The sequence below is a fragment of the Chamaea fasciata genome, unplaced genomic scaffold (genome assembly GCF_029207755.1).
Source record: "Chamaea fasciata isolate MVZ Bird 193981 ecotype frontalis unplaced genomic scaffold, bChaFas1.0.hap1 SCAF_1, whole genome shotgun sequence".
NCBI classification, from domain to species: Eukaryota; Metazoa; Chordata; class Aves; order Passeriformes; family Sylviidae; genus Chamaea; species Chamaea fasciata.
This window is the reverse complement of record NW_027094086.1, coordinates 110,654,615-110,675,165: the sequence shown is the minus strand read 5'-3', so window position 1 is coordinate 110,675,165 and position 20,551 is coordinate 110,654,615. Positions and strand designations below refer to the sequence as shown.

The 20,551-nt window shown below is 46.5% G+C and overlaps 1 protein-coding gene across 1 annotated transcript; it reads right to left on the bottom strand.

Moving 5' to 3' along the window:
• Positions 1-1,874: 1,874 nt before the first annotated feature.
• Positions 1,875-18,560, bottom strand: MTURN (maturin, neural progenitor differentiation regulator homolog). The gene is made up of 3 exons (XM_066193667.1): positions 18,394-18,560; positions 12,496-12,618; positions 1,875-6,455 (listed from the first exon to the last, which is right to left on the bottom strand). The coding sequence occupies exons 1-3, from the start codon at positions 18,553-18,555 to the stop codon at positions 6,345-6,347; spliced, it is 396 nt and encodes a 131-aa protein (XP_066049764.1). The 5' UTR covers positions 18,556-18,560; the 3' UTR covers positions 1,875-6,344.
• Between the last annotated feature and the right edge of the window lie 1,991 nt (positions 18,561-20,551).

The window sequence follows — 20,551 nt, the reverse complement described above, 5'->3', positions numbered from 1 at the left end:
GGATGCCCAACCTGGAGAGCCTCAATGGATTATGATTTTCAGAGACTGGATTATCTGGCTAGACATAACTGCCTGTGAAAAGATACTGGGTTTGGCACCTAAAATGACTGCTGTCTCCTGCACAACCCATCTGGCATGGACCACTCACGGGTCCTCAAGGGATAACACATCTCTCATGCCACCTCATCCCCCTGTACAGAAAGGACAGTGTGACTCACACTGCTGAACTGCAGCTCCACTGATGCACCTGGCTGCAAGCTGTGAGAGGTAAGAGGTGTTTCTCTCTTCCTTCCTATGCTTCCCTTCTTCTGGGAGTGAGAACTTTCAAGAACAGAATGGTGAGGATGGATAGGAGGGAAGTACAGACACAGGGTAAGGATACAACCTCGCCTCCTGCCAGTGCTAAAGTTAACACTGAGTAAAACAGCCATAGACATCAGGCCTGGATCCCAGACAAACATCAGGAAAGATGCTGAAAGAGGCTGGGAATATGTCCTGAATGGCAGTTTTCCAAAGCAATGTCAACAATGTTATTGCAATCGTTTTTAGTGCCACAGTCTCATGTCCCACCTTGTAGAGGGTTAAGGGGCAGGGACCTCTCAGCAATGTTGCAGCAGAAACTCCTCCCCGCTGCCCTCAGCCACCATCTCACACGGCACACCTTCCAAGATGCAACAGCTGACATGCATGCCGCTGATGCAGGAAAACTATGGCTATTCCCAGAAAAAGTGGCATTCTTACAAGCACGAGACTTTCAAAGGCCCAGCATGGAGGGAAACTGGCTCTAAAAAAGCCAGGAGCAGGGCAGGAGGTGGAGCTGAAGTCTGGTAAGGGTTCAGGTCATCATGCTCAGGGGGGAGCTATTCCCCTGATTTGTGTGAGATAACAGCCTGTTTTTTCTCTCATGAGCAAGTCCTTTTAAGAGATGTTACTATGCACCTAAAAAAGGAGCTTCCTGCACCCTGACTGCTGCTCCTACCAACTCACACAATACCATAATGCTGGAGAAGAGGCATAGGCTTTTCAGTTTACCTTCTCCATCCCTTCCTCCCTCAACCATTTCAATGCATGGATCAGGCAGGACACTAACAGGAAAACACAACTGAGCTCAAGGCCTCAGTAGTGTCCAGAGGGGCTTTTTTATAAACTGCATGGGTTCAATATCCAGATACTTGGCAAGATGGCTTTGGCTGTCTCAGAAATCTCAGCATCTCTCTCTCTGAAGGGGCTTTGCTCACTCCTGCCCCTGCACTCCGAAATCTCCTTTTCCATCTGGCATCCCATGTATTTCTCATCACCCAAGCAGCACTCTGCTGACTGCATTCATGCAACTCATATTCAGAAGCACCAGTTCTGCAAGAGGCTCTGCTCTGCCATATTTACATTTAGTTAGAGCATGAATTACCTATGAGAAAGGCTGAGGAAAAGGGAGACCCTTCTGTGTCTTTTCATTACTGGTTTGCTCTGATGATAAGAAATGACAGTGTGTATCTCGCCTCACCCACAGATCTAAAGCACTGTATACACTGCTGGACAAATAATACTAATACTCCCTTTTACAAAAGGCTTAAGGTGGGACTTTCAAAGGAGTTACCCTGCTCCTGCTAAATTTTCCAGAGGTCTGCATGCATAAGTGGAGGCTTGAGCTGAATTCTCAGAGACTGAGACCCCCCTAAAGCTCAGGGCAAGGCAATGGCAGAGCTACAAACCCACATCTCACCAAGTACCCAGGTTTGCAAGCATTTATGCATGTGTTGGCAAATCTTGTGTCTCAGTCTGGCAGCCTAGTCACTGGGTCATGCTACCCCTCATTAATTATTGAATGGCTACTAACTGCAATATGTGGTAGGAGGGAGGGGAAAATAAAAGACAAATGAAATACAAAAACATTTCTTAGTACAACCAAAGCAGTTCCACACCTCTTGCATCATTTGGCAAGTATGGAAAAGTAACACAGTAATACAGAAGTCTATTTGGTCAAAGTAAGGAATCAATATTTTTTGATAAAATACATTCTATATTAACGCTCATTCACATTTATTACATGTAAATTAAATTTTCTATGTATAAAATTCCAGTTTATTCTCAGTGCTGTCTGGTCGTGCTTCAGTTCAGCAGCAGGGCTCAACACATTCAGTTCCTAGGAAAGTGGGAGGAAGCGAGGGCGCTCAGCTTTCTGCAGGACCAAGCCTCACACATCCCCTGGTCCTGCAGGTCCTGTCTGAACAAAATCTCACTGGCTTCAGTGGGAGTTTTGCAGGGGAGAGCACTGCAGAAGGGCAGCACTTGAAGTCTTGTGTGGAGGTCACGCAAATGGCATATGGCATTCCAAAGAAGAAGTGAGTTAGTGAATACAGACAGCAATAATAATGTATCTACATAATTTACAGTGTTGTTTGCTTGCAACTGTATTGATGCTCACCCACTCATTAACAATTCAATCACTACGCAGGGAAAGGCAGCAGAGTGCAGTACACATTACAACCTCCTGCATGCAATTACAAGCATGGGATCTTAGTCTTTCCTCATCTCATGAACTCCTGCCTATCCCGCTGCCACCAGCGCCCAGTTCTCACTGAGCCTTGTGGAGTCGATCCCTCACAGCATTTAGGCAGGTCCACACCTCTGCCACAGGCCCCTGACACCGTGCAGGGTGCGTTTAGCAGCAGGTCCTCAGCTACCACCCATGTCCACCCTGCACCCTCCCCTCTGCTGTGCCAGCACTCGTCTGTGCAGCCACACGCTGCGCCAGATGGTGGGACGGATCCAGCTGGAAGCCTGCCTGTCTGTTAAAGGCAGAGGGTTGTGTCCCAGTCAGGCCAGGCTTGCAGCCCAGTTCGCCATGCAGGTGCGCGTGGGGTGCCTGCACCTGCACACTGGCGCCAGCCACCTGCCCCTTAGACAAATGGATGCAAGTGCCCAGCAAACCTGAACAGCAGGACTTTGCCTCCAGTTTGCACTACTGTAAATTGCTCGCTTGCATTACACGAGAGCAAAGAAAAGTCAGCCCCGTAAGATCTACTTCTGTGAGCCGCAACACAAGGGTTGGATGCTATGAAGAGAAAGGTTCTCCCGAAGGAAAGCTCTGTTTAAGGTTATCTGTCCTAGCTGGAGAGGAAAAAAAAATTTAGGGGCTTAAAGCAGGGATGGAAACCACTGGTCTTACACTTTATTTCAGTAAGCAAAAAGCCTATTGCTGCTGTACAGTGTTATACAGTGAACTGCCACAGTTCTCACGTCACTAGTCCATAGAAAAGGTGCTGCAACTACCATGTCTATGCCTGCATGCTGAAAGAATGTACAAAGTTGCATTAAGCTCTGTTTTTCTTCCACTTTCTTTTTTTCATATTATTAAACTCTTTTACAGTGTTGCAGACACTTCTGTGCAGACTCAGGTAACACACATTGTCCCAGTTATGGAAGATCTTTGCCTCCGATAGAAAAAATCATGTGCATCTCTCAAACCACCATCATAAATGTAAACCACCAAGAAAACTTGCTCTCTTTAGTAACCCTGGAAAAAGTCTCTAAAAAATCTATTGAAAAGAGGACATCATTAACAACAGGGTTTTCAAAATGATGCGAGTTGTTCATAGGAGTTGTCCAAGCATTTTCTCTTCACTCACTCTTTGTTTTTATAAAGCTAATTCTGTATAAAAGGGCTTTTAAGCGTGTGACCTTTGTTTCACAATTTTTAAAAAACTGGAAAAAAAGGAGGAAATTTAGAAACATCTTTCTTGATTGTGAAAAACAGCTGTATTACAACAGAATTACCTTTGCTTTTTATTATTTTGGTACAAAAGGCAAGTAAAGAAAGAGACCCTGCATCTTCACAGTCTGGCACTCATCCAAGTTACTTGGAACTACATAAACCAGGTAAAAAATACGAGGGGTCGTCTTCTCCTTCATACTAAGACCCTCATCAAACCCCTTGGGGAGCAAGTCCCCTGATAAGTAAAACCTCACTACATTTTACATCAGCTGACGCAGTATTTCAGCTCCTCTCCAATAAGGTGTAAATGCCCAGACTAGCTCAAAGGCCCAGGAAGAGGTCCAGCATAATTTTAAGAGCCAGGTGCTGGCTGATACCCTTATGGCTTCAGTGTTAAGTTGCATTCAAGTCGCACTCAAGGAAGATCCTGGAAACTACAGGCCTGTTAGTCTCACTTCAGTGCCCAGTAAGATCACGGAAAGTATTATTCTGAAAGGTATATAAAAACACCTGGAGTACAATGCAGTCATTGGTCACAGCCAGCATGGCTTCATGAAGAGAAAGTCCTGCTTGTCAAACCTGATTTCCTTTTATGACAAGGTATTCCACCTAGCTGATCAAGGGAAGCAAGCTGATGCAATATATTTGGAGTTCAGTAAAGTTTTTGATACTGTATCAAAAGTATCCTTCTGACTAAAATGTCCAGCACACAGCTGGGTAACTATGTCCTGGGATTGGTGAGCAACTGCTTCACAGGCTGGGCACAAAGGCTTACAGTCAATAGGGTGACATCAGACTGGCGATTTGTCACCAGTGGGTTTTCCACAAGGCTCCATCGTTGGCGCTGAGCTCTTCAACATCTCATTAACAACTAGGACACAGGACTTGAAGGAATACTAAGTAATTTTGCTGATGACACTAAATTGGGAGGAGCTGTCAACTCTCTCAAGGGCGGAGAGGCCCTGCAGAGAGACCATGACAAATTAGAGATGGGCAATCACTAACCGTATGAAGTTTAACAGGGGTAGAAGTGCTGGATTCTGCAACTGGGACAGGGCAACCCTGGTTGTGTGTAAAGACCAGGGAAAAGAGGCTGGAGAGCAGCACAGTGGAAAGAGACCTGGGGATTCTGGTTGATGGCAAGCTGAATGTGAGTTAGCAGTATCCTGGCAGCCAGGAGGGCCAAACATGTCCTGGGTACATCAGGCACAACATCGTCAGCTGGGCAAGGGAGGGGATTGTCCCACTCTGCTCTGCACTGGGGCAGCCTCACCTCAAGTGCTGGGGGCAGGTTTGGGAGCCACAATATAAAGACGACATTAAACCATTTAGAGAATGTCTAGAGGAGGGCAACAAGGATGGTGAAGGGTCTGGAAGGGAAGCCTGGTGAGGAGTGGCTGAGGTCACTTGGTTTGTTCAGCCTGGAGGAGACTGAGGGGAGACCTCATTGTGGTCTTCAGCATCCTCAGGAGGGGAAGAAGAGGGGCAGCTACAGATCTCTTCACTCTCATTACCAGTGCCAGGATCTGAGAATGGCCTGAAGCTGAGTCAGGAGAGGTTTAGATTGGATATCAGGAAAAGGTTCCTCTCCCAGAGGGTGGTTGGACACTGGAACAGGCTCCCCAGGGCAGTGGTCACAGCACAAGCCTGACAGAGTTCAAGACACATTTTGACAATGCTCTCAGGCACACAGTGTGACTCTTGGGGTGTCCTGCGCAGGGCCAGGAGGTGGACTCAAGGATCCTGATGGGTGTCTTCCAACTGAGCATATTCTATGATTCTGTGGTTCGAATGCACAATGCCACAAGGTTTGAGCAACAATTTGTAGTAATTTGTATCAAAACCAGCAAAGCTTGAAGTTAGTTGTCATGCAGAAGTGGGATAGGTGATGGCTATTTTTCACTTGATTTGTAAGAAAGCAGCACTCGCCTTTGGATCACATGGTGTCAGAGTACCAGGGTTGGTTGCAATGTGTGCTGCTGGTGCCAGTTACTCCCAGTTATTAATTCAGCACTTTGAAACTCAGGTGTCAGTGAAAGGACATCAATATGTCTGACACCTCCTGAATTTCTTACTTCCCATTATTTTTGTTAAGCCTTCATATGCACTTCTGCAGCACCAACCACTACTAAACTACTGTTTTTCAGGAGAAGTCTCTCCACGTTTGGTACTTTGTCAAAATCCTATAGCTGTTGAACTAAAAGGAGAAGCGCAGGATGTCTCTGCTCTCTGCACTGGTTTCCTTGGAAAGGTCACTGGTGAGGACTGGGCACTCTTCCCACACACCTCCTACATTCTCAGTACTCTACATTCATGTCAGCAAACGCTACTCTCGAACACAAATCGAAGAGACAAGTCAGCAACGAAACTACTTCTAGACTGATAACGGCAGAATGCTACCAAGACAACTCCATAGAAAACCCACTGAAGCAGGAGCAAAATTCAGGTCACTTCTTAGCAAAGCTCATCACGGGTTATTACTGTAATTTTTTTTGAACCATTTTTTGTAAAACTTTTATCTTGGCAGCCAGATATCCCCTTGTGATGTGCTAATTCAAACAGACTAATGTGGGACCACCTGACCCCACCTGGTACCAAAGGCTTCCGAATTTTTTTATAGCTTCTCAGAAAATCACTGCTGACTGACACCCATCTGTTGGTGATCGGCTTCTGGCTCCTCTTCTTCCACATCTGCGTTATATTCTTCAAATGCATCATCATCAACATCTGGAAGCCCAAGTAACTACAAAGAAGAGAAAATACTGTGTAAAAGTGAAATACCCACTTGTGCAGCTTTGCTGCAAATCTTCACACAAATCCTATGTGCACTTCTTAAAAACCTCAGACCTTGGAATAACAGTACTGCATAATGATCTTGACTCTCTTTCTCTCCCTCCTGGGATAAAGAAAGATTTGAAAATGCATCCTCACACCAAATTAAGAGACCGGAAGATAAATAAAACCAAAACAAAGCACTTGCAAAAAGCTTCACATTCTTCCCTGAGGCCACATTATGAATTGTTAAGTGTTTAGACTTGGCAGTGGTTTAACTTCAGAAAGAACCATGATAATACTGTAGCAGTAGTTGTCTTGGTTTAAGTTTGTTTTTTGCCAGTCCTATAAAAGCCAAAGAAGAAAACATCCTCATGAAGAACAGGCTAGTGTGGAGTCCCTAGGGCAAGGAGTCCCTAAAAACCCAAAGAACCTGCCATGTCAAATGCTTCTCTTGAACCTGTCATTCCATCACACCAAACAAAGTCTTGCATGCTGTGTGAAGCCACTGCAGTATGAATTACTGTGTATTCCACTAAAATATTGTCCCTTTAAACTTCTGCAAATTAGATTTGGGCTTGCAAGGAACTGCCAGCCCCTCTTCCCTGGACAATGTTCGAATGCCTCCACCTGATGGCTCCGACCACTGCAACGTCACCTCTTCACTACAGGAAAAGGAGCCAACAGCCATGTTTGAACTTGTCCCCTCTCCCCAAAAAGGTTGCCAAGCCAACAGAAGTCAGGAAGGCAGATACACCACGTAACAGTCAAAATAATGCATCTGTTGTGGAAATCTTGTATTAGAATCCTACACTAACAGCTATTAATAGCAACAAAGCAAAATCATAGGCCAGGCATTACTAAGAATACCATGTATTTAGCTTGCCAGGGCTGGAAGAGCATGCTGCACAGATGCATGTAACACCCTCTTTGGAGAGTGATGCAGCTGTTAGCTCTTGAAAGAGGCAAGGCCCAGAAAAATCTTGAGGAGAGTGACACTCTTTAAGTGAGAGCATGGAAATGAGAAGGCTGCAATGAGGCAGATTTTCAGGGACCTAAACTAATTCAGTCTGTGATCGACATTCAAAATTATTCAGTGGACATAAATACAAGGCATAGAATTAGCTTCTGGGTGCAATGAAGCTTGTACTTCTCACTGTCACTGGGAGAAAATCAGATTCTTAGTTACAGGGTTTCTTTGGCAGGGAAGTGGAAGGAGAATTTGCTGACTAAATCCCCTCCTTTGCATTTTAAAAATACTTACGGAGAGACCCCAAATGGAAAACATTGTTGTTTTCTGAGCAGAACAAAGTAATTGTTCCTATGCATATGTATTTTTCAAATCAAATGCTTAACAGAACATGAACTGCTCAGTTCATTTTCAGGATGCGGGGGTTTTACTTCATGTGGAAGCTAAAATTAAAATACTCAGTTTTCAAAAGGCAAAATCACAGACTCCTTCTAGACTTTCTTATACACCAGTATTATTTTTGCTAAACTAATCTGGTATATTCAAATTAAATGTGAGTGTTGTACTTGTTTGTATCACCTGGCAGAAAGACTGCATATTTTTTCCCCACCTCTGGTCATAATTCCTCTTTGATTTGCAAGGAAATGAGTCACATGAATCTTCATTTTATGGGATACTGTGCTGCAAAATTAGCATGGAAAACACAACATGCTCCACAAGAACTGCAAAGACACACAATCCCAAAGGATGGAGAGTACATCCTGCTTTTCACACATCCCCTCTCTCTTCGCCATCAGGAAATCCAGCTCCTCTTTCCCTGGAGCAGTGTAAATCAGAGGGAGCAGCGTAAATCAGAGTGATGCTGTAGACTTTAGTGGTTTAACAGAGGAAGAATGGGGGTGGGATGGGATGGGATGGGAGGCTTCTCCAAGGGAGATGCAGTTTTATTCTCTCACAGACACTTTATGACCCTCCAAGGCACCACAGACCTCAACCATGCAGGTCCTGCTTTTAGGTGTCACATCCTGTTGCTTCCCACAGGATTATGGTGGTCCCTCACTGCTGTTAAACCCCTACTGCTCTCTCGACTGCAGTGACAAATCAGCTCACACCTTTAACACACGGAGGGAGGATCAGGGTCCAAAGCCCAGGGAGCTCTACAAACATTGAGACAGAACAGAACGAGGGTGTACAAAAGGTAAGGGCAAAGTAAGACGATGAAGATGGCCTGGGCTGATCCTAGATTGACTCCCACCTTGTCTTCTTTCCCACACACTAGTTTCTGCTTCCAGTCCATAGCTGCTTCATACATTAAAGTATCAGCTATGCAGCAGACTTGAAAGGACTTAACTGGAGAGGTAAACAAGGAGAAAAGACATAAAACAGAAAACTGTTGTAGAAAGAGAGAGCTGGTCAATCAGCAGAAAAGCAAAAGGGAACAAAACTGCCAGGCAGGGATGCATGACTGGGAAGTCAGGGGCATGGTGAGGAGGGAAGGAGGGAGGATAACAACAAGCAGCAGTGCCTGAAGTACAGCCATTTATTTCTGCTGGCCAAACTACCCATCTGAAGGTAAAGGAGAGGTCATTGGGACATGCACGAATACAAGTGAATATGGAATAAATGGCTTTTACAGTGCAGACTCCCCATTTCACATATAGGCATTCCAGGCTGAAGATGAGCTGTGTAAGACCCCTGGAATTTGCTGCTGAATTGTATGACTCATGCCTTGGTTTTCTGCAAACTTTGCCAGTTGGTGTGATGTCCCTCAGGCATCTTATATATTTGTCTTTCTTAACCCTTTCAAAGCGCCCTGATTTTATAAATAACCTCACAGTCACCAACTCACGGAAGCAGAGTGACACCCTCTCCTACTAAAAGCTGGCACACAAGCACACTGAAAAATAAACCAAGTACAAGACTGAGCTTTTGCAGTCTGTGTGATGCTACACTAGAGATAACACAGTTCTGTTGAATCCCTGTGGGAAGGACTATGCCTCCAGGCAGATATGCTTCAAAGCACCAGCATGGGCACCTCCTAGCACCAGAGCATGGCACCTCTGACCCCAGAGAGCCTAAGGCACAGGAGGAGATGGGATGCTCTGAGCAAATAACAGTATTTGAGCCCAGTGCTAGTGGTTGGTATCATGCACCTTTGTGGTGTCTGGCACTTCTGGATACTCCCTGAAGAAGTGGATAATAAGGCAAATCACAGAGTTTTGTGGAAACTGACTCAGGAAGGTAGTAATGGGTAGAGACAACATGCCCCTCACCACCTTCAGTAAAGAAACACCTCGACCTTGTCTATAGCAGGACTCAGAGGTGTGGTTTAGTTGTTGCAGGCTGTCTCCAAAACACAGGGCCCAGCAGCATAAGAAGCCAGTCCCTTCCAACTCCACAGCCCCAGGGCAAGCTCATGGAGATATGGCTGAGCTGTTATCATGAACATGCCGAGCAGGGCTAGCTGAGTTACTGGAAAAAGTTGTTTTTGGAGCCCTCAGTTATGCAAAGGCAGATGCTCATGCTGTGCACAAGGGCATGGAAAGCTGCAGATGCACTGCTACTGTTCTCTTCTAAATATTTCCCTTAAAAGGATCCCAACAAAGAATTTCAGAACTGTCTAATAATCATGGATGTCTACTGGGAATGCCAACATGGAGAAGACTTTCAGAAGGTGCTTAGCAAGCACCTGCTAAAAACCTGGACCCCAGGACCACCAGATACTTCAGAAAAGCCCAGTCTGACCTTCAGTTGCAGTTTCTTCCTAAACTGCCATTTTTCAAACTGGAGTTTGCCAGACTGGTCTCTGTCAGCTGATTTGCTGGGACAGGGGAGAAGAAATGCTCTGCAAAGGCACTGTTGCCTTGAAGCTGACAGCAAGGTGGTCTCATTAGTAAAACGGGTCTAGCAGAGAAAGGACAGAAGATAGTATGAAGTGATACTTCATCCAGTGCCAAGGAAATAATTTCCCAATACAGAAGAAAAATGGTTTTATTCTGGCAAAGGCCTGAGGGTGCAAAATAACTGCTTCTATACATCTATTGTAACACCATTCAATTTTTAAAATCTTTCCTCCCATGTACGTGCTATTTTTAATAGTTACTATGAGAGAAAAATGTCAATGCATTCCTTAATTAGACTTGTATACACACAGCCATACCTCAAATGATAAACCCAGTTTTGTTATGCTGCTGCAAATCTCTCAATACTGGGTCAAAAGAGAATCTGAGAAACTTAGTATCTGTGATATAACCACGAGAAAATGAAGAGGTACTTGATTACAGTCTGCAAGAGGTCTCTGGCAATTGAGGACACCGTTTTTGAGCAAACAAAAGCAAAATGAAATTCAACAGCTAGGAAGCAAAACTAGAAAAATGCAGATTGTAAACAAAAGCGTTATTCAGAGCACCATAACTAGCCATGAGAAGAAAAAGTGCCCAGCAGCGTTGCATCCTTTAAGTCATCTGAAGGCAACATCAAGAGTGGGTGTCTTAGGAAAAGACACAATCTGGTTCAACCTCAATTTATATGGTCGGCTGTGGGAATCATGAGGTGAAATGCGATGTATTAATGAAGGGCCCGGCTACATGAGCACAATGGTTCCCCCTGCTTTGAACCTTTTTATTCTGAAGAGTAGCTCAACTTGGTTTGATTGAAGTCAATTTCTCAGTAACTTAAGTTATGCTGTAATAAATGTGGTTTAAATGAAATACATAATCTGCACCAATTTAATTAAGTCTTTTTGAAGTTCTCCTGTGTTAAACCAATGTAAGTTTCTCAGCAGAGGCACAGCTTCCCTGAGCAGGAGAAGACAGCTATGATGATCCTAGAGCCCAATATTGTTCCGGGAAACATACTTATATTTTTTGCATGTTTTCACAATTACAAGCAGCTGTAGTGACAGATCAGATTTCCAGTCCTTTCTAAGAAAAGTGTGCATCTGTTCTATTTATTTCTAGCCTCTCAAAGGATTCTTTAAAATGATGCTCTTTTATGTCAACCAGCTGTGGCAATCTGCGCAAACCGTTGCAAGGGTGTAACACAGGGAAGGCCAGTGTTTTCATATCGGTGCTCCAGGCCCTCCCTTTCACACTAAATACTTGGGATACATTTCCAGTCTTCTCAATTAGTCAGCCAGAAAAAGAAAAGAGGGAAAAGGTCTACATTTTCAGTTGAGTATAAAAACGCCCACTGGTGAACTTTCTCATGGACATCATGGGACATTTACATGGCTCTGGCTACAAACTTTGCCCTGCTTTGCACCAAGCCCTTAGCCAGACCCAAACATTCAAAAGGAGAGGCTGTGTAAAAGGAGCATTTGGCAAAAATGAAGGACAACAGCCAGCCTAGGACACCTCACCCTGATAAAATCCAGGCTTTGGCACAAATCTTAGTGTTAAACAGGGACAGAGAAAGCTGAGTAGCAGCAAAACAGAAAAATACAGGCCCCCTCCCCACAAAACCCAGCTCCTCTTCCAACTTCTTCTCAAGCAGTGACCAAACAAGCATGTGCAAATACCAAGTGGCAACCATCCTAATAGCAAAATCTGCATCACTTGTGGGAAAAAAACCCAACCATAAAATAAAATAAACCACCCTAAGGAGAGACCATACTTCCTGTTTCCCAGAGGTTTACTCTTGCTGCTCATATCCCTGCAAAACTCCCCAATTCCAGTGCCAGGAAACAACTCTGCCACAAAGTCCCGCGGCGCTGACTCAAATCCTGTTCCTCAGAGTCAGCGCTGCATCAGCAGGACACGAGCCCCTGCCTGCTGCCACTGGCTGACACACCAGTTGGCCTCCCACCCCGCACGGGAATCTCTTCCTCTCAAACACAAAGATGGAAATAAAAAGGCAGCTGACTTCCAGGAAACAATTTCCAATTGCCCAATGGTAGCTTATGTGCTAATGCTCCTCTACCCAGGCAGCTAACTGGAGATGTAAATTTCTGGAGAAGAAAAAACACCTTGCTCTATCCAGCGTAGTCCTATTAAAATTCACAGGTAACTGTCAATGTTTAGAAGGAAGAAAAACCACTTACGGGTCTGAAGGATTTGAAGACTTTTTCCAATATTTCATGGAGCGTCTTTTTCCCACAGGAGGAGATGTAGTCCTGTGCGAGCTGCAGGAAAGGTAGGCAGTCCTCACTTTCACTCCACACATGCTGAAAGCCAACAGCAACACAAGAAAGGAAAGGCATTAACAGGAATTCACGCCAACCTTTCCATGTGATTTTATAAGGTGACATGTTGTAAACATCTGCCAAAGTACACCGAGCCTCCTGCAGTTCAGACCCGCCCTGGGGACAGGCACTGCAGGCTCTTTCAGAAGCCATGTTTCTGAGGAGGAACCTGGATTTTATTAACATGATGCATCAGAAAACAGGGAAATCGATCCAGAAGCGGCAACGCCTCATGGTTGCACCAGCCATGAAGGATACATGCACTTGATACATGCACATTTTACCTATAAAGGTGCCTTTGTTCGATATCAGCCCTGCTCAGACCTGGAAGTCATCTTGGGTTTTCTCTTTTTCTGCATCATCTGCTGCAGTGAAGCCCTCAGGAAGAGCTAAAGCATCTCTTTGGCATTAGTGCAAATATGATGCGACCCTGGAGGTGGAACTTGATGTGTAATTCTCTCGACAATGCAGAAGAAAAGATGCAAAATCTGCCTGCAGGCTAGACATAGAGCCAAGGAGAGATGTTTGGGCACTCACAGCATTCTGACACTTTGAGCCTCCTACCTTGTTCTGAGATTTACTCCTCCTGGAACCCAATCTTTTCTTCCCAGGCAGGCACATTTAAACCCATTTGAGATCCTCCTGTCTTACTCCTGCTCTGGAGATGCTGGTTCCCCAGCCTCACACTGTGAAACGTCTCTCAAAATTGATGTTTATTCTGCTGCTAGGAGGTTGTTTGAAACAGAGCTGGCAAGCGATGGAGGGAGCACCCAGGCAACAATGCTTCCTGTGCCCAAGGGCACAAGCTAATGCATCATCATAAACACCTTCTGTTTGAAGACTTGGTGCATGGGACTGTCTTAGGCAGCTTGCCACACAGAGAAGTGCAATACCGTCAAATTGGTTTGAGACTCTCGTACCTCTCTTTTTGCACAGCAGCTCTTTTCCCCAAAGTGCCTTTTTACTTGCTATAAACAGCAGGTTATGCTTAAACAAGGAAAGAGGAGGATCTCTCCAAAGCTTAACTAAGATTCAGGGAAAGACTCAAAATGACAGATGTTTCCATCCCTAGCATAAGGCTTGCATGTTGCCTTCCTTTTCAGCAGTGAGTACCTGCCAGGAATGCAGTTTTGCATTTAACAAAAGAAAACAGTACTTAACATCCCCTAAACTGCACCTTTTAGATAAAACCTGTAACTGCTTTGCTATGAACCTCACTTGACCTACATTCTCCTGGCTGCTTGTTGCACTTTACAAGCATAAACATATTGAAATGTTCTATTATGAAAATAGCCCTGCATTACTGAGTAGGTTCTGCTCTTTCCATATAACCAGAGTCATGTCTTAACCATTCTGGCAATAAAAATAAGTTCTTTACAGTCTTGCCAACTCTCAAACGCACATACCACAAGTCTCATGATACTTCATGCCATCTTAAGAGTCATGGGCCTTGTAATCCTATAAATATACAACTAAATCTCAGCTTCTGTTTACAAAAAAAAAAAAAAAAAAAAAAAAAGTCTGCACTTTGTGACTTCTATGGCCTAAAAAGGCAGAACGTACATGAAGTGAACCCAAATGAGCCCTCTTCAAAATATCAAATGAACGCTTCCAAATCACATTTTAAAAACAGCCTTTGGAGAAGGTTTTGGAGGTCTGGCCCATGATTTCTTCATATTTGGAGTTAGCAATAACTGTTTAGTTACTCCTAAACTTCAGCGCTCAATGTTGCAGCTTGGCAATTCCTGGCTCATACTAAACCTGTTGCAATCGTTTATATACATAAAACAATTATTATGCTGAGATCCTCATTCTTGTTTACATTTTGGCTTCTTTTGACTACCAGAGTTATACACAGGAGCTTCCACATAAATGAAAATCAGGCCCTGCCCTTTAATAAATCATAGATGGTTTGTTCCCCAAGGAAAGTTAACCCCATGCTGTCCTATCATGTTTTCACAATCTCTTTTCATGCTGCACCACATTTTAGACACCAATGTGAATTCATCAGCAGAATAAGATGATCTAGCACAAGGGAAAACCTAAGAGAATAACCTGATCACTGAGTTTTTGAGGAGATTTTTTTGCATAGCATCATAGGACAATTAGCCAGAAACAATTCCAAAAATCTCCCTATCTGCAGAGGATTTAAAATGTTGACTGTAGCGACAAACGCACTACGAACGGTTTCATGTGCCATTAGTGCACACATCTCATTCGGAAACGGGCTGATTTCATCTTTTCCCTCAAAAACCTCAACCATAATAAGGACGAGCGTTGTAACGCCTGTAGGTTCAGCTGCATCTACAGCTCTCTGTGGTGGCTCAGTGCTGCAGCCAGGCAGCACAGGAACTGGCTCAGCACTGACTCACCCATCTCCAGAGGAACCTGCAAAAGGAATTTCAGCCTTTCAAAATAAAAACAAACTTAGTTTCAGGATTCAGCTCCTGCTTACAAAGTTCAGTAAGGCTGCATATACGGAGATGCTTTTCCTGGAAAACACGATGCCTGAGGATCTCTCTCAGTGGGAGAAGGTGGCTGCTGGCAAACTGGTGGACCATAGTGCTTGGCTGTGGCTGTGCAATTAAAAAAATATTAACTTCATCATCAGAATATGTGTCTTCCAAGCTTGCCCAGTTTTGCTCACAGTTGCTTTGTGTCACTACAAAAGCACACAGCCACTAATTTCCACCTCAACTACCCTAAGATCATGGTTGAATTATTTAGTTCAGCATCTACACGCAGCACATAGCTGAAGAAATCAATAAGGCTACATCTGGAGGGGTTTGCTTTCCCTCACACCTTTAGATGACTCAGTGTTGCTGGATGACAGAATCACTTGCTGGCCCACCTCTTCCTAAGCAGCCCACTTGTTGTGCATGACAGCAAAACTTTATATTTATGGGGAGAATTTGACTTGCATAAAACATTCAGACCCGCTGACTCTGTTCTGAAATATTTTCAGGAAATCTTGCAGCAAGACGACATTATATTTTTATTTATCAGTTACTTTGAATACCAGTAATAACATGGTGACAAAACGAATAACAGACTGTAAGGAACAGCATCACTCTCTTGATTATGGCTACACAAGTCCAATTAATTTCTTGAGAACCTCAGACGCATCAGGAGCTGAATTATACATTGTTCAGCTATCTAAAATGCTGATTTGGAATTTCTGTGTCCAGGTGGTACTGAAAATGCCAATAAGCATCTGCATGGGTCTCCTGCATCCCTAGCATGTTAAAAGCCTAGCCTAAAGATATCTTTTCAGGAAATGGAAAGTATCAGATTGTTGTGAACTGGGATCTCTGATGTTAGACAAAATTCAGTGTTTTTCTCCCCCAGATTGCATCTTGGCAACCTTTCCACGTTTTTCTCCTCTTCTGTTTCCTTTTAAGTTCATCATGCTCCTCATTTCCTCCTTACAAGTGGGTTATCATGGAATTCTCTGGCACCTCCTACATAGCTTTTTAAGTCGCGTCATTATGAAATGACAACGTAAAGAAAGAACAAGAATACCAGGCATCAGATGCTTATTAAATGTGAGGCTCCTTTATGAGAGGCACAGGGTGCAAGAAGGCTGTGAAGTGTGTCACTGCGAATTCTGTTTATATTTACTCATTTTCACACTCCACACTGTCATGCAACAAGGCTTAAAGTGCAAATGATAATCAGTCCCTTGGCTTGTATTAAGTCTCCTTAAAATAAACTTTAGCCTGTAAATGCGCACAGAAAGCAAAGTTATAATCTGGAACATTGGAAAAAAAAAGGGAAGTGACTGCAAAAAACCAAGATAATCAAGCTGGGAGCAGAAATTAAGTCCCACAGTGCACTAGGAGGAGGAAACAGGATGCTGGAGAATCTAATCATCAGTGGGTCTTAATCATATTAAAAGAAACGCGATCTCTTGAAAGAATTAAGAATGACACGTATCTGCCTGTCTTAAAAGTATTATCATTACAAAAAGTGCCTCAACTAAAAGGGCTAGAAAAGACAGAAGAAAACACCACTTCTAGTTTTCCACTAGTTTTCTGTTTATGTTCCAGATTTGACAGGAGCTGGCCCTTTGCTCCATTTCACTAGTGGTGACTCTGGGCAGGGAGTTCTCCCAACACCAACCCTGGAATGAAAGTATTTTCAAAAGAAAAGGGAAAATGTGATTTTAAACGAGAAAAAAAGAAGAAAGGCCAGCATCGGAATAGGGTCTGAAGCTGCTGAAGATTTTTTTTGAAGTTGACTGGACTTTGTATGAAAGAGTTCACTCAATTATTGAGCAGTGTCATAAAGAAACAATACATGCCTAAGAAAAATAAATGGACTTTGTCTGAAATTTCCAGTATCATTAGTGTCCAACCACAGGTTTAGCCTAGTACTGCACTGGATCCATACATATTCCTGTTTAGGAGTGCAGCAGGCATGGCCCTTTCTGGGCACAGGCATCTCCAGAGAGGAATGAGCACTGGGGTCTGGCAGGCTCAGAGGCGCTGGGAAGACAGATGTGCAGAGCTATTCCCACAGAGGACTGAGAGAATCCACAGCCTGAGATACCCCACTGCTACATCTGAAGGTCTCACGAATCCCTGGAAAGATGCGTAACTAAATTCCAGATAACTTCTCTCGTAATTCAGCAACACCATCTACTCGACACAGTAAATAAATAAATAAATAAGTGTCCTCCTCGCTGGGATCTGTGGTCCTGGAGAAGTCATTGCACTGCTCTTTGTTTCCACGGACCCATCTGTCAAATGTGCTCGCTCTGCACTTACCTGTTGGAAAGGGAATTAGCAAACATTTGTCAAGCAAGCGGAGGGATGAAACTTGCTCTGTGAAAGGAAGAACCTACAACATGCCTACAATAATGGTGCCAGGAGCTGTTTTGCTAAAATAAGCAAACCAAAATCATTTCACTGAAGTTAACGGGCACTTGGCAGCTTACAAACCCCGTGGCGAGGTGCCGCTTTTTCTGTGACTCTTCCTGCACTTCTGCTCACCACCGGGAGGGTCTGGCCGAGGGGAAAAGCACCCCTCGACCCTTCCCAAAGACAGGGGTTGCGGTGCCGGAGCTTTTTCCGCACAAACTCGGCGCTGAACTCCGCGAGGGGCGGCGGGGCGGGGGGCGCCCGGCCGGCACCTGCACGGATCCCGCGGCGGGCCCGGGGGAGCGGCGGGGGGGGGGGGGGCGCGGCCCTCCTGTCATCCTGACTCCATTTTATTCCTGCCCATTCTCCATTTGCCGTGACAGCCCTGCCAGTCCTCCCGTCCCCGCGCCGTGCCCCAGCCCCGGCACCCCGGGAGGATGGAGGGGCCGCGGGGGGAGCGGCAGCAGCAACCCCCGCGGGGCGCGGGGCAGGCGGGGGGGCTCGCCCCGCTCCTCCCCGCCCGCCCGGAGCCCGCGGCCACCTCGGGCCGGGTGATGGGGAAAGGGGTGGGGGGGGGGGGGGGGTGTCCCTGCCCGCAGCCGTGCCCGCGGGGCCGCCCCCCACCAGCAGCGGACTCCATTTTGCAGATTGTGGGAGGATCCCCCCGGCCCCCGGCCCCCAGCCCCGCCGCCCTCCATCACCGCATCCCTCCCTCCCGGGCACGGCCCCGTCCTCCGCCCCCCCGGCGCTCCCCCTCGGGTGCTTCCTCCGGGCTCCGGGGACCCGCACGGACGGAGCGTCCCGGAGCGGCGCGAGGGCTCACCGCGCGTCCACGCACACGCGCGGGAGGTGCCCCGCACGCCCGTGACCCCCGATCCCCTCACGGGGCACTCACGAAATTGTCGCCGCAGGCGGCCTCCGGGCAGAGCACGTAGAAGGAGACGCCGGGCTCGGCGTAGAAGTCCATGCGCCGCTCCGTCTCCTCGGCGGCGATGAGCTGGAAGGGCGTGCGGGCGCACCATCGCTCCGCCGCCTCCGCCAGCGCCTCGAAAGCCATCGCCGACCCCGCCGCCGCCGCCGCCGCCGCCGCCTCCCGCCCGCGTCCCCCGCGCCGCCCGCGCCTCGCGCCGCCCCGCGCCCGCCCCGCGCGCCGCCCCTCCCGCCCCCCGCGCCGCGCCTCGCGACCCGCGCGCGGCTCCCGGCACCGGCCCCGCTGGAATTCGCCGCAGACAATTGACTCGACGCCTTCTGGCAACTTCGGGGAGGGGGGGGGGGGGAAAAAAGGAAAGCCCCACGCATGAACGCGCTGTCGGCCAGACCGTGCCTCGCATCACCGCTTCCCATCCCTCTTCCCAGAACTGGGCCGGAATCTCGGCTGCACCCATTGTGCTGAGCACACGGGTACCCCCTGCGCTGGGTTCGGTGGGAGTCACCCAAATGCGGGCTGCTGGGCTGCCCAAATACAGACAGAATCACCCCGTGGCATTGGAAAGCTTTGCGGAGGTTCCCCCGGCCCACTGTCCCGTTACCGTGGATCTGTGGGTTTGCAGTGAGGTTCACTATATTCTTCTTCCAAGCTTATCCCGAGGGATTATCTATATGTCCAGCCAAGGCATAGGAGATACTAGAGCTGCTCTGCATTTATAAAGGGCCTTACGTTTGCATTGGTGCGCGCTGTGCTGCAAAGGAAAACAAATCCTCATAGGCCTGGGTGCGTTTTCAGTGGGAAGCCCAGGAATTCATAAAGGTGAACAAGAAGCACAGAGCCCATACATGGCAGTGGGCAGAAAAGTTTGCACGGACAAAGAGAACACTGGCCTCTGAAACAGCCCAGTGGCTGTTTCTGGTCTCCTAAGTGGTGTTGCACTGCATTCCCATGGCAGGTACCAAAAGCCCGGCTGACTGGGTCAGTGTCACACATCGAACACTCCTATCAGATGTATCAGTTGGTGCATAAATCATTCGACCAGTCCAAAGTAATGGTGAGGTCACCAGAGGTCTTTTCCAGCCTTAACGACCCTGAGGTTGGCTCGGTTACAGCACGGTGACAATAACGATTCCATGATTCTAAGCTGCAGAGAGAATGTGACTGAGCATGGCAGCACCAGCAAAGCTGCTGTGGCAGGGACGCATTCCCGCTGCCTCCGGCTGACCTGGGGCACGCTCCGAGCACCCACGCTGCTGTGTTCAGCCCCACGGTCACTGTCTCCTGCTGCTGGCTTGTCACAGATGTGGGCGTGGGTGCAGCAGAACTCGGTGCTAATGATAACAGAAAAATCCTCCACTGGCGTTGCAGCCGAGCACGGAGGTATCAGGAAACGCCAACAACGAGTGCTTGTGTAACTGTAACTCAGCTCCTTTATGCATGGTGGGATGTGAGTGCTGGCTGTTTTCTCCACCAAAGGATTTTTCATTTATTCTGCACAGATATTTTGGATAATGCCCTCATTCCTGGGGTGCTCTTAGAGTGGCATGTGCTGAGCACTCATCATTACACTTGAAGCTGTGCTCTGAATGTGCAAAACATGGTAAAAATTACCAATGTTCAAAAATTTCTGGTCTGGGTGCCTCAAATCTCAGAATATGGACGAGCTCTTGTAGGTACTTATCCTGGTCCTGGCACATGTCTCTTCTCCAGGCAAAATGAGGCACCATCAGTCCCTACCTACTGCATAAGTCTAGTGAGTGCAGTAATACCTGAAAAAACACTGTATTGGGTACCTGTGAAAGACCTGTGGCTCTGCAGGCAGCCTGGGGCTGGAGCAGTCAGTCCTGACTAGCTGGAAAGGAAGTCCTAAACCTCTTGACACTTCCTGAAGGGGCCAGGGGTCCTGTAGAAAACTGAATGTTAATGCAGGCTGTTGGGGTTCCAGGTGTTGAGCTGTGAGTCCCGTGCAGGACTTTTCAACTTTAATATTCTCTCATCGTTGTGTATTTGGTGTTTTCCTTTCCAAATACATTAAAATAATTAGCATAAAAATAGGACATGGGAAATATTTTCTCCTAATATGTGACATTTACAGGTTGCCTGCAACCACTGGGTGGGAGCCACC